The sequence below is a fragment of the Limulus polyphemus genome, unplaced genomic scaffold (assembly GCF_000517525.1).
Source record: "Limulus polyphemus unplaced genomic scaffold, Limulus_polyphemus-2.1.2 Scaffold4359, whole genome shotgun sequence".
NCBI classification, from domain to species: Eukaryota; Metazoa; Arthropoda; class Merostomata; order Xiphosura; family Limulidae; genus Limulus; species Limulus polyphemus.
Genome location: NW_013669969.1, coordinates 65,405 through 80,453, shown reverse-complemented (window position 1 = coordinate 80,453; position 15,049 = coordinate 65,405). Strand labels below are relative to the sequence as shown.

The following is a 15,049-nucleotide window of genomic DNA, read 5'->3' as shown; positions in this document are numbered from 1 at the left end:
TTGAGATAAATGTGATCAAAATATTTGCACTCAAAGATAGTTGCATCGTTTTTGTTAGGCCTAATAAATATATTTTTTTATCATCACCGCTATAAGAAAACCACTTTAGGTCTACACGTTAATTGTACAAAACTTTCTAGAAAGTACTTGCAGAACTAAAGGGTTTTTCTTCATATTTTATTCTTGAACTCGCCAGTATTTTCTAGTTTGGAAACCCAATACAGGTTTTCTATTTAGAAAATATATGTTTAATAACTTTTGTTCACAAATTATGTGTGAACATTATATTGTCTATTCAATGGGACACTCTCGAATAAGTATGTTGCTTAGCAACTGTTTATCAAGAAGAGATAAGAACAGATATGACTGACGTGATGTATTTCTCCTAGTTACCTGGCGTGATGTATTTCAGAGGCGATATATCGGTAGCTCTATATATTTACCTACATATATGAATATACAGTTTAAACGATTATGGAAATTTTGTATGATTTCAAGGCGATGTGGAAAATTATTTTTGTTATCTGGGTAATCTGGGAAATGCCTCAAGCCTTTTCTCGTGAGCCTAATGTACCTGTAGGACCAGGACAAAATGGCTTCCAATCCGTGTACTCTAACCACCGCCTTGCCAATTCAAAACACCCATTGAAATGTAAGTAAGAAAGACGTGCGGACTTTTGTTATAACTTTGAAAAAGATATTTTCTTCTGAATCTGTAGTAATATCTTTTAATTTAACATATTTTTCATTTAATTACGCAGTTCTGTTATTTATTATTAAAAGGAAAATGGACGATTTTGTTGGATGTTTTAGGCTCAGATCTTTCGTAAAGAGTAAATATACTTTACTAGCTTTGAAATATGATTAAGTGTGTATATGTTATGCATATATATATATATATATATATATGTCTATGCGTGTATTCTATATAAATTGTTTTGTATAAAATAACAAGTTAGCAATTCTTATAAATATCCTTAAATATGGAAAAAATAAGTCTTAATGCTGATCGTAACTTAAAAGTTATCATATTCTTTGGTGATTATGCCCGGCATGACCAGGTGGTTAGGGGGCGCTCGACTCGCAATCTGCGGGTCGCGGATTCGAATTCCCGTCCTACCAAACATGCTCGCCCTTTCAGCCGTGGGGATGTTAAAATGTGACGGTCAATTCCACTTTTCGTTGGTAATAGAGTAGCCCAAGAGTTGTGGTGATGACTAGCTACCTTCCCTCTAGTCTTTCACTGCTAAATTAGGGATGGCAAGCGCAGATAACCCTCGTGTAGCTTTTCGCGAAATTCAAAAACAAACAAACAAACTATTTTGGCTATAGCGACAATTACACTACTGTTTCTCATACCAACTTCTTTCGACATTCTGCAGCTTGTTGATATGGTTGAAACTCTATTTTAGAACGTCGAAGTGTCTTTGATGTATTTTATATCTGTTCATGCACAGATTTTCGTATTCGCAACATGGCTTAAGTTTCATGATATTTGTAATATCCTTCTAAAAACAGAAACAGTCAGTTATTTCGTGACATATACCCTTAAGTCGAGTACATTATTTCTTTCAACCTGTACTTTATACGCAAAAAACCGGGGTGGGCAGAGAATAGATAGCCTATTGTGTAGCTTTACGCTTGACAGCAAACAAACAAGGAATGTTGTTCCTTCTTGGGTTAATTACATTATAATACAGTATTTACTGCCTGACGAAGGGCATGTGCCTGAAACGTTGCACAAAATAATGGTGTAAAAAGATTACATTTAGACGTGTTAATTTATTTTTTATTACCTTTTATCCAAATAAACAAACAACCTGTACAATCTTGACCCTTACGCAATCTGTGATAGTCAAGAACGAAACTTCATTTTAATTTTTCTTTCAAAAATTAAAAACATAGAATTGACATAAGAACTGCCTTCTAAATAGTCGCATTGTATCTTAGACGTTAGGACACTAAGATAAAAAAGGAAAGTCTAAAAAAAAAGAAGAAAAAAGCTTTAAATGTTGATGTTATTTGCTTGCATTTATAGAAAAATAACAAAGAAAAAGGAGTTTCATGTTTAAGGCATTGTTGTTTTTTAATCATGATGTACAACAATATACCAAAGTCCTTCCCTTTAAGTTTAACAATACCTTGAATTTAGCGAATATTATTGTTGGATCTAATTGTTCTGTCGTCCGGGAGACAGCCTGTATCGCAATAAAGTTGTTATAAGAAACTGTAATGTATAGATTTCGTTGTTTTTTCTTAGCTTATGTTTTTTATTTCTTTCAGATTACATGGATGAACTATGTACTTCAGATAAATCATTTATTATACAAGCGTCAACTGACGGTTATGATTCTACCGGTATTCTAAGCCTAAGCAAGTGGAAAAACGTAAAACCCGGATTCGTCTGTAACGTAACAATATTGACAAAGCCTCTATATCAAATTCAAGTGGCTTTTCGTAGTATTAACATCAAAAGCTACACAAGCAACGGAATATCGCATGTATGTAGGAATTTTATTAGGATCATTGCTAACGAAAGCTCGAAGTCAAATAACTTCAACAGTAACCGGATTTGTGGAAACTCTTCGTCTCCTGAAGAATTTGTATTTCGCACTTTTTCAAAGAGCAATGTTATAACCATACAATTCTACAGTGACCCCATTGATTATAGCTTTTCCTTCACTGGTTTCCAAATGACTTTTACAGTTTTTAACCTGAGTAAGATAAGTATATATATTTCCATTTCTATGTTTTTATCAAGATAGATTCCGTTGTTCTTTGCGTTTACACTCTTTGTAGGAAATATGAACATTCTTATTATAAAATGTTTACATGAACGTTGATAAGGCTGACTTCCATTTTATCGCATATTCTGCTTATCAAACTTAAAAAATTAAGTTATGTTGCTTTAGGCACTTTCCTCCCGAAAAATTATGAATCCAGGAATATCTTGTCGAAGAAGACGTACAACCCGTGTCTAATCACTTCATAGGACGAGACATGGTGATAGCCTTGTTACATCCGAGTGACGTCAAACAAGGGTGCGCATGCTCTCTTATCTTGGTAGTGTTGGACTGTGGTGCTAAATGACGTTAATACAGGCGGCTGCCTCGGTTGTCTTTAATGACACTTACGCGACTGGAAAATCTAATCACAGGAAAGGCAAGATACACATTTCGTGTCTAACTTCTTGAACGTTTCATTAGGCATTCTTTGTCTATCAATCAAATTAAATTGAATAAATTAAATTCCAGATCACAGATTCGTGCTTATTTCGTGAGAATATGATACCACAAGATGTACTATACCGTTGCTGATATCACGGCTTCTTAGCAACATTGTCGTTCAAAGGCAAATATATATGTGGATCCGAGGGTCCCTGGTTCGCGTCCCAATGCTGCAACTGCACTCCGCACTGTAAGGCCATGAATGTATCGCAAGAGTAATCGTGTCGTACCTCACTATTCGATTAGAGCAACCCAACAATTGGTGGTGGGTGCTGTTGACTGGCTGCCTTCCCTCTAGTTTATAGTCTATGTAGTTCTTGTTTAGCTTTATGTACTATCCAGAACAACAACAACAACAACCAAAAACTAACTGAAAATTTCGAGTTACTTTGGGTAACAGCTATGAACTAATCCTCAATTTGCGTTAGGCACTTGAACAAAACAATTTTAAGGACGATTATAAAAATACTTGACGGTCAAATCGACCAGCGCAACGTGGAGTCGTTACCTGGACTCAAATGGAGCCCAAAGAAGACGTAGGAAAAGTCTACGGAATCACAATGCAAAAATGAGGGGTTCGATCCCCGCGGTGAAATTATATGGCCAGATTATAGCGTTTTGAGAATTTTTTCTTTCTCTTTGCAGACAATGATGTAGTGCTAAAGCTCTGACAAAACTTCTGTCATGCGTGTGACGTCACGATCAGATTAAAGAACTTTTATTCAGAATCTAATTTACATTTCTGGATTTCAAATACCGGAACGTTCCGGCAGCACTACACCCCCTTCATTAATTTATTCACTAAGATCGATATGCTTAAGTGCCTTATTTCTATCTATTTTGAATATTTTAATCCTTAAAAGAAAGTCAATATTACTAAACAATTTTCGAGACTTGTCTCTATTTTTTTTTTATTCTTTTCTGGAAATTGCTAGATTTATGAAAGAAGTACATGTGGTTTTGGTTTCTTTTCCTAGCAACCAATGGAGTGTGTAAAGGCAAACAAAGATTTCACTGTTTCAATTCTTTTTGTATTTCGGACGTTTTATTGTGTGACAGCTACAACAACTGTGGGGACTATAGTGACGAATCACAGTCTTCTCTTGCGTCATGTGACATCAATGGTAAGGTAACTTATAGATCTTTTTAATGTTTAGATCTAAACATCGCCAAACATGGCTATTCTATGGATCGAAAGGTCCAAGGTTTGAGCCGCGATATACTGCTGAACATATTCCGCACTTTAAGCTGTATTTAACATTATAACCAATGGCAAAGTTAAGGGTGGCCTTAGCCCCGCCCACTCGGCACTTAGGTCCACCCAGTCAGAGTCTGCATGACGGTTCCCGTTAATTCTGCTGCTATCTGTTAGAGGTGGTCGTGTGGGCGGCGAGTGCTGCCGAATGCTTGCTCTTTCACTGGTCAGCAGCTTTAAATTAGTAGCATTACATGATGTCTTTCGTAATTACTTCAGTGTGAAAAGATAGTGTAATTAGTTTCTCCTGTATTACTTCAGTGTGAAAAAATGTGTAATTAGTTTCTCCTGTATTACTTCAGTGTGAAAAAAATAGTGTAATTAGTTTCTCCTGTATTACTTCAGTGTGAAAAAATAGTGTAATTAGTTTCTCCTGTATTACTTCAGTGTGAAAAAATAGTGTAATTAGTTTCTCCTGTATTACTTCAGTGTGAAAAAATGTGTAATTAGTTTCTCCTGTATTACTTCAGTGTGAAAAGATAGTGTAATTAGTTTCTCCTGTATTATTTTTACATGTTGTAACGTTAGTTATAAAAAAATCTATGTTTATCTGTAACATAAAATTTATTAATTTGAATTCAGCCATGCAATAAATGCTACCGGAATTTTTTATTTTTTAACGTTTATGTGGAACTGTTAAAAGTATTTGAAATTTAACGTGAAACTTAAAATTTTCGTTATTGGGAAATTGGTTGTGAATAACGCTCTGTAAGTATAATGTGTCTGGAAAAGAATACATTTAGTTAAATTATTCAGCAAAAGGATTTAATGAGGTATATAAAAAAAGCCTGAGTGTTGTTTGTTTTTTTGTATATCTAACATTCTTTTTTTTAGTATTGTTACATCTCCGTTCGTTAGTTAATTTTCCGTAAAAATTCTTCCCGACGAATTTTTACCGATACAAGTCCTTTCTTAAATAAAACTGGTTTATTCTTTCTGAATATAACTTTGGAAACACTTAATTTCAACAGTCGCGCTATAAAAAACGCTATAATTCATAACGAACGTCTCACGTGCTCGACTCAACAATACTCAGTTCAATTACACATTATTCCCGTCGCTTCGTGGCCGGTCTTATATATAACAAGACTACACTATATCTAGAAGGATCCCTAGATTTAAGGAAGGGACGAGAATGTTCGAGAAGGACGTGGCGTGATACTAGTCACGTGACCACCGCTGACGCAACAGTATTAATGTTTTTATTTTTGCTCTTACAGATTTCCCAGTTTCTCTCGAATCGAAATCAAACGTTTTTATCATCATAATCTTCGGTACCTTAACATTCATCCTCTTCCTTGGATGTGTACTCCTTTTCCGAATTCAAAATAAATTGATTACTTCGTGTTTGCGGGGTCGAAGGTCTCAACCAGAACCTGCCAGAAGGTGGCGCTTTATGGGATCCAACAATGCTCAAGAAAGTGTCTCGACAGTTTCTTTGTCTGTCAGTCATTCCCTACATCCAAGAGAAGATTTTATCACTGATACAACTTTACAACGTGAACTGCCACCTGCGTACGAAGACGCGATTAGAGCGCCACCTCCACTGTTTACTGCTCTCAATGCCCAACAAATAAACAATGACAGTATTCAGGTTTAACTGCCAAAATAAGATTTTATTCCGTTCTTATACACATTATATGTACGTATTATAAAAATGAAACCCCCAAGCTAAACCATTAATTTAAACAATGGTATACTACTGTTATGTATCTGTATGTCTATACTCTAAAGTATAAATTATATTGATATAATTATTTTTGTACCAACCGATAATACTATACGTTACAGTGCCGAGTCCGAGAGTAAATATATGTTACATAGAGGGCCTTGTGAGTTATAGAAAAATTCGGAATTTATGTGTGTGTAAATTAAAATAACCTGGGCTTGGCGTGGCCTAGCGATTAGCATGATGAATTGTGAATCTGAAGGTCCATGGTTCGTGCCTGCCCACGACAGATGCACAACAAATGATTGGCCAACCCAAAACGGGATAGGCCCCCAACTCTTTACTGCACAGGGAGACGGAGTGTAGCGAGAGGGGTTGTGACCATTCATCACAAAAGAACGACGAAGTTTTTTTGTTTTTTTTGTAGGGACAGCGTATTTTTTATTACTGTAAACGAATAACCCATTCGACACTCCCATGGCGACAACGTAAAGTGGTGAGTAGACGTATTAGGTCATACTTCCTTGGCTGACAATGTATAGAACAAAATAACATTGAATATGTTATTATTATTATTATTATTATTAGAGATTGGATATAGCCTAGTTTTTCACGTGGCCAAATTGTGAATCCGACGATTTATGATTCTCGACCCGTTGACGCAAAACTGTACTCCATACTTTGGAGCCATAGGTACATTGTAAAAATTAACGTTTGCTATTCAATTAAAGTAGCTTAAGAGTTGGCGACAGTTGCTGCTGTCTGTCAGTTGGAAATTAGGGACGGCTAGCGTACACACAGCCCTTATGTAGCTTTGCAGGAATATCCAAAAGAAATATCCAAACCAGTCTTTGAAACCATTGCACAGACAACGTGGATGGGACCATTCCACGAAAATATCACCCATCAATTAAATTTCGAAGTGCTAACTGGAATTTTTAATTCATCATTTTCTCAACCACAATAAAATTTCGGAACTCGACATTTTATATTTATATTTAACCACTAGTTTTCTCTGGGGGGTCGTTTTACACGTAACAATAGAGCGATTTTCTTGTTATGAATAGCGTATAAAAACAAACAAACAGTGAAATATATTTTCTTATTTGTTTGTCGTTAAGCACAAAGCTTTACATTGGGCTACTTGTGCTGTGCTCACCATGGATATCGAAACCCGATTTTAGCGACATAAGTCTTCTGACGTAACACTAAGCAGTTCTAGTGGTTTCAGAACAATAAAGCACAAGATTTATTGTTTACTGTTACACTATCCAACTAATTCAGGCAATAAATCTTGTGCTTTATCTTTCTGAAGCCACTAGAACTGCTAAACAATATAATTTACTATCCTGAATTGTTGGATAGTGTACTATATTGTTTAGCAGTTCTAGTGGCTTCAGAAAGATAAAGCACAAGATTTATTATTTACTGTCCTGAATTAGTTGTATAGAGTATATCGTTTGTTTTTCTGTAATCAATTGGTAACATAAAAAAAACACCACAAGACAATTGTATGTGAGTTTACACACAATATGAAACTATTTTTGGCTCTTAGGCCTAATGTAATGGTTTAGTTTTCTGTGAAGTAAATTCAAATAATCACCTGATTTAATCCAAATAGCTACTGTAAATAGAAATAATATTTGGCCCTTGTAAATCCTCAAATAGTTGTAAGGAATTATTTCTAAATCAACGCTTGAAAGTAATTTCCGAATATTTGTACAAAGTTGTAAATTTTTTAATAAATTTTCATGTGTTATTTAAGTATACTTTTCACCTCTTATATGATCATGTAAATATTTGTTGCGAAATTGTAAATATAATTTTATGTAAAATAATTTTGGTCCTGCACTGGATCAAATTATTAATACTATTATTAATTATTATTATTAATAATACCATTATTAATACCTTAATAATGAACTAAATCACATTCTATATTCGCATTAAATATCACCTTACTTAGGTTATATTTAAAAAGAAAATGTCTATTGTATATTCATTTATGTATTCATGTATATGCTTGTATGTTTTCAAGATAGAATCTTCTTTTATCTATGATAATAAACGTATATATTCTAAATAAGGTTTTATAGAATAACCCTAGTTCCAGTAATAAATGACTATTGATATCACAAAGACGACATGTTCCTCTTTTTTATTTTTTAAATTAACTGTGGATTTTACTCTTTACATGTCAACAAATGCTACAGGGCATTTAGTAGCTGCCCTCAGCTCAACAGAGTCATTCTGTGATACTTAGATCCACTGATATCCAACAGATAATAATGCTTGGAGACGGCTTGAATGGGTAATGAAGAAAATTTTTAATATAAGTTTATCATAACAGCAAATGTACAACGTTTCGACAAGGTTTTGTCATCATCAGGTCTCCAAGCATTATTAGTCTCAAAGTGGGTTCCCCGTCATCAAATCCAACGGATAAGTTTAAAAGTATTCGTAAATTGCAAATTTTAGAAATGTTATACAGAAAATGGACAGCAAAGGAAAGAAACAAATACAGATTTTGCAAGTCTTAATCAGCTTAAAACCTTTCTTTGATTCTTCACTGCTTGCTAGAGTGAGAGACTTTCAAGACACGTCCACAGTCCGGTTAACATAGGATAAATAGGTCCACATAGGTCTTGATGGTTGTGTGGTGTCTGGGATACTGCAACACGCCACTTTGGCCTTGAATTTCTGTAAAGAGGTGGCCTTTGGGGGGGGGGGGGGTTCTCCAGGGTCACTTGGCTTGTCACTAGTGAGATTCAAACTCCCAACTGTCAGGGTAAACTGCTAACTCTGACACGTCTTAGGCAACTATACTATTCCCTTCGTGTTAAATTTTGTATCTTCCCCATGGCCCTTAAATCATCACCTTTAACCAAATAGGTGTAGAGAGCAATACATCATTAAAACTGTTGAAATAACATAAATATAAAGTAATAATATATGTGCTACAGTTACCATTCCACAATGCAGACTAATATTTAACAACAGAATTCTGTTTCGTATTGTCCTCCTTTCCTTACTGTATGTTTTGCCTCTTCAACAAGAACAATAATTTTACCACTTTTTGACTGCTTCCTTATCTTGATCTATAACAGATATGGAGGTGCTATTTTTAATGTGATGTAAGAGTTTAGAAACATAGGAATAATTGGAGCCCAGCATCTGGAACAGCTGTGGCAATGTCCAAAAGTTTCGATACCTGTGGTGGATACAATACATATAACTCAACTTATAACTTTGTGCTGAAGAACAAACTAACTTATCTGGAGTAACTATAGTGCCTCTATACGTATTATTTGCAATGTGTGGGAACAACATATTATCAGTGATAACTTATTATTGTTATTTAAAAATAACCAGACTGTATTTCTTAAACGTATTTCAACAGACATTGTACCTTTTACATTGAACAGTTTGTCTGAAATATTTACCTGGACAAAGTTTTAATCTTTTAATAGACCATTTTATATTTATTTCTTTGTTTGTTGTTAAGCGCAAAGCACTCCAATGGGCTATTTGTACTGTGCTCACCACGGACATAAAAACCCGATTTTTAGCGTCATAAGTTCAAAGGCTTATCAGCACTGGGGGAAAGGAGGGGGTAATTCGGTTGATAACAGTAATGATTTCAATAGCTTTGAGCAAAAAAAAAAAAGAAAAAAAGAGTAAAGTTTCTTTCTTAGGTGGAGCTGTTAGCTTGTCAATATCGATAGATCTGGTTGTAATAGGCAACCTGGCTGTAGCAATAGCCACTACAAAAGAAAAAAACTCCAGATATTTACTATATAAAAGAAAGTGCAACCCCTTAATTTACGCCCTTTTGAACAAGTATTTTTAAGTGGCTCACAGATTCCCGTGAGAGCCAGAAGACTCCTAGAACACAAATGATTCAAATTCCATCATTTTTGTACGTTGTATCTAGCAGACTAAATTAGATATACATATTTATTGCAAGCTATTAGCACGTCACAATATCCAAGTACTTCTTTGACATGTTAAGTCAAGAGTTAAAGATAATAGAAATTATATTCTAATATCTATTCGGTGGATACGACAGTTTGAGTCTCTGTGTTGTATGTGCAACTTTACAAAAGTCCAGAAATGGCACGATTATATTTCGACGATTTTAACATACAGCTACTCGAGAGTTGTCTGCGCTAGCTGGCCTAAGTTTGAAGCGACGGATTAGACGAAAGGAAGCTAGACAACATAACCCACCGCCAACTTTTGGACTACTCTTTGCTGACGAATATTGGGATTGACCATTACTTTATAACGTCTCTATAGCTGAAAGGGTGAGCATGTTCGCGATGGATTTTGATCCTACAAACACGCAAGTTGCAAGTCGAGCCCCCTAGCATGATTGATTTCGAAATAATTAGTTTATCTGCACAAATTATTTGTATTAAAATAAAGTTGTTTTTTTAACTTGTGAGATTTGTCTGCAAACAAAAAAGTCTAGCTTGATTGAGGAGGAAAACTACGTCATCAATATTATGACGGGATTGTTAGGCCTAACAACTAGCAAAGTTGTGAAGTCGCAAAACCTATCTTCTTAAAACTGAATCTGTTTCGTTTACTTGGAAATTACCCACAATGCTATGTAAGCAGCAACTGATAAAAAAACAAAAAACAACCATGTCAAGATTTATAGTAGAATATCAACTAAGTCGTACACAGTCTCCATTTTTGGTACTTGTCAAAAGAAAAAAAAGTTAATCTGCGAATCGCGGGTTCGAATCCCCGTCATACCAAACATGCTCGTCCTTCCTTTCAGTCGTAGGGACGTGATAATGTGATGGTCAATCCCATTATTCGTTGGTAAAAGAGTATCCAAGAGCTCAGGGTAGGTGTTGTTGACTAGCTACCTTCCCTCTAGTCTATCACTGCTAAATTATGGACGGCTAGCGCAGATAGCCTTCGTGTAGCTTTGCACGAAATTAATAACAAAACCAAAACCAAATATCGTTAAAATGATCAAGAAGTATACGTCATTAGATAAATTTGGACTTCCTATTGGTTATAAATTATGTAACATAAAACGTTAGAAAGGAAGTTAATTGACAGAAAGATAACGTGATAATGGACTTCCTATTGGTTATAAATTATGTAATATAAAACGTTAGAAAGGAAGCTAATTGACAGAAAGATAACGTGATAATGGACTTCCTATTGGTTATAAATTATGTAACATAAAACGTTAGAAAGGAAGTTAATTGACAGAAAGATAACGTGATAATGGACTTCCTATTGGTTATAAATTATGTAATATAAAACGTTAGAAAGGAAAAGTGGCTAATCGACAGAAAGTTAACGTGATAATGGACTTCCTATTGGTTATAAATTATGTAATATAAAACGTTAGAAAGGAAGCTAATTGACAGAAAGATAACGTGATAATGGACTTCCTATTGGTTATAAATTATGTAATATTAAACGTTAGAAAGGAAGTTAATTGACAGAAAGATAACGTGATAGAAGGATGTGACAATTGAATGTCAGTTTTTGTCTTGTGATTCCTCCAAGAAAATAGATTGGACGCTATAAAATTAGATGTTGCCTTAGTAATATCTATACTATAAATGTGTAATTTACATTAAACTCAGGACATCACATAGGGGGTGGTTAGAAATTAGTAAAGCGCATTTTGGAGCGAATAAGTTTCGAGTGAACCGAGTGCAGTTTGTGAACTTGCTTTGGTATTTTCTGTTAAAATTAATACCTTTATTAAAATTTTAATTATAAACTAAGTTTTGATGCTAAGTTTTATTGATGAAAATTGATAATAAAGTAGTTTAATTAAATTTTGAACGTTAACTTTGCAAAAGTCGTGACATGCGCACTTTGAATCACCCCTATAGATAGGGTTAATTAGCATGAACCGATAGGAACGTTCTTCGGTATTACTGAAAGTATAGTAGATATATTGCAGTAATATCAAGACTCAAGTCAGTTTTACATTTCACTTCACGTGAAGTCGTAAACGGTCAGTGTTCTTTAGAATATGTACAATATTGTATTTCAGTTAATTGGGGCAATCTTCTTACAAACATCTGAGTGGGCCTAAAAAACGTGAAAAGGATATCGAAGAACTTGAAAAACAATATAAAATTCCAAAGATAAGTAGTTTTTTTTACAAACAAACCAAAACCTACGTTTGCAGCAGGTTTGTACTGATAATATCTTGGTTACTGATGGTGATATTATTAACCATAGCTGCATTAGTCCACGCGAAGAAGTGTTAGAATTAAATAATAGGTTGAACAATAGCCCAGTTTATATATATATATATTTTTATTTAAAGAAGAGTTGTTAGCGCTCTTCGTCAGAGAGAGAGAAGTGTTAGGCTGTTGTGGTTTAGGGAAAAAAAAAAAGATTCTTCGTCGTTGTCTGTAGCTGTATCTGAAGGCATTCAAGTTGAAGCTGGTATTAATTATGATGTTGACACAAATATTACGGATGCCACAGTTTGTGAAACTACTAACAATGACGAAGTCAAGTTAGTCAACACGTGCACTTGTGAATGTGTCACTGCAAGTGATAGAGGTAACTTTCTAGATGAAAGCCATCGATAGATAGTGAACAACGATTTATTTTTGTTGTCTGTTCATGTAGATCACCTTGACACCTTCATCGCAATGAAGTTAGCGGACGATGCTTTCCTGGATATATTTATTTTACTAAAACCAAAATTGAAGTTGTTCCTCCCAGGAAAAGGTTGTGCCCCCCCCCCCCCCCAAAAAAAAAGATTGCGTGTATTGTTGACTATCTACCCATAGCAACAAACGAGTAATAAATGGCGCTTGGAATAAGGAAGTGAATGCCTGGAAGCAATTAAAAGTCAGAATCGAAGGTCATGAAAATTCGCACGTTCCAATCTTGTGGTCGTTTATGAACAGTAGAAATCTAACAAGACCTTGGATAAAAAGTCAGTTTGATATTAAGAGCTAAACTGTATTTTAAATGTGACACGCTTGCAATGTGTAACATCGCGTTGAGGTGATTAGGGCAGAAGAAGGACAAATGGGATGTAAAAATGAAAACTTTCTATTATTGAATTATGGGCAATACGTAATCCGCTTATAAAACAATTAATCAATCAGCCTAAAGGTTCGTTTTGATACTTAATCCCTGACATTCAAAATGAACAAATCGGCCTTCTCTCCCAACAAGTGAAACTCGAAATTTTTAACGATATTAAGAAGGCATCGTTTGTTTTCTGGTAATAATGGACACAACAGAAGACGTGGCGAAGTTCGATTAGTTGAGTCGAGTATTTCATTACGTTAAAACTGGAAAAGATTCATGTGGGAAAGCAAGTGAACTTTTCTCGGTTTGAAGAAGTTGTAGACCAATCAGTTGTTGGACCAGAAAAAGAAAAAAATTGACTGTATCGAGAGTAAGGGACTGGATATATCGAAATGGCAAGGCCAAGGCTACGACAGGACTTGAGTTATGAGAGAAGTTTATTCTGGAGTTCAAGGCAATATTTTGAAAAAGGAGAAATCTCACAATTTATACATTGTGCTTCCCAGAACTTAAATCTGGTTCTTAATGACTCGGTTCGCGACATGCCTGAAATTTCTACATTTTAAAGGGACAGCGAGAAAATTTGGGTTTATTTTGGACACAGCATTAAAAAATGGGAGTTGTTCGATTCCCCGCGGTGGACACAGAAACTAGCCCAATTTGATTTTGCTCTTAAATAAACAAAACAAAGAATCTGTTCAACAAGATTGTCGCCAACACGTGACTCGATACCTGCAGCAAGATACAAATACAATGGAATATTTAAATCTCTGTCTAAAATGATTCTCACAAGTAAGTCTAATGATGAAACAGACGAAGAAAAATCATTTAAAAAAAAGTACTGGAGACATTTGATTTCGTTCTTCTTCTTTTCATACAATCGAAAATACTTCGCTCGATAAATGCAGTATCTAAAATGCTACAAACGAAAGATGTAGACCTCACCAAAGCGTACATGATAATTAAAAGCGCGTACACAGAGCTAAAATAATTTAGAAATGAAACTGAATCATGCAAACAATCATCTATAAAACTTAGTGCAAAATGGAGATTGAGCCGAAAACCTATAAACAAATGTGGTCGTGTGACGAGGCGACTTGTAGAGAGTGATGAGGTAGGATGTCTTGACATAATTGGAAACTTCTTGAAAGGTTGAAGGCTTCAATGAGGTGTAGTAGATACGTTTAGTGTTCTACAACCTCAAACATTTGCTAGGGAATCAGATGGCGTGATCTAGAAAGAAGTATAATGATTTAATAATTGTCACAATGTTAAACTTTCAACTGTAAAGAAAATGGCGAACTTGCTACTTTTTGCAAATACTGAGCTGTTTACTAGTTTTCATGACATTTGTACGATATTAATGCTATTTATAACAATCCCAGTTATTGTCGCAAATTCAGAACGTTCATTTTCAAAACCAAAAATAACTAAAACTTATCTGAGAAGTACCATGGGATAAGAAAGACCAAACGTATTAAGTGTACTTTCCATCGAGAATGAGGTGACACGCCCTCTCACGAACCATACGGACCACATTAATGAAATTATTGCCCAGAGAAAAGTGAGGAAACAGAACACCTCAATAGCGATTGGTGAGTACCAGTTGTCAATAAATATTCTTTATTATTCCTACCTTTACATTTTCATGGTTATCCTCATTTATCTCATAATGTTTTTGATCTAACTTGCAGATATAAAATAGTTAAATCAGAAACATAAATAACAAGCCACGTGAATATCTTTTAAAAGGTTGTTTAGGCAGAGTATTCATAATGAATCTAAGTTTCTAATGGACAGCAACTGCCTGTTGTAGAAATCTACAAATGTAGAGGACGACGTTTCGAAAGTACTTCC

The 15,049-nt window shown here is 34.8% G+C and overlaps 1 protein-coding gene across 1 annotated transcript; it reads left to right on the top strand.

Moving 5' to 3' along the window:
- The first annotated feature begins 417 nt into the window (after positions 1–417).
- Positions 418–7,112, top strand: LOC111088755. Its single transcript, XM_022399659.1, has 4 exons — positions 418–652; positions 2,284–2,718; positions 4,205–4,351; positions 5,703–7,112. The coding sequence occupies exons 1-4, from the start codon at positions 475–477 to the stop codon at positions 6,080–6,082; spliced, it is 1,140 nt and encodes a 379-aa protein (XP_022255367.1). The 5' UTR covers positions 418–474; the 3' UTR covers positions 6,083–7,112.
- Positions 7,113–15,049: the final 7,937 nt, after the last annotated feature.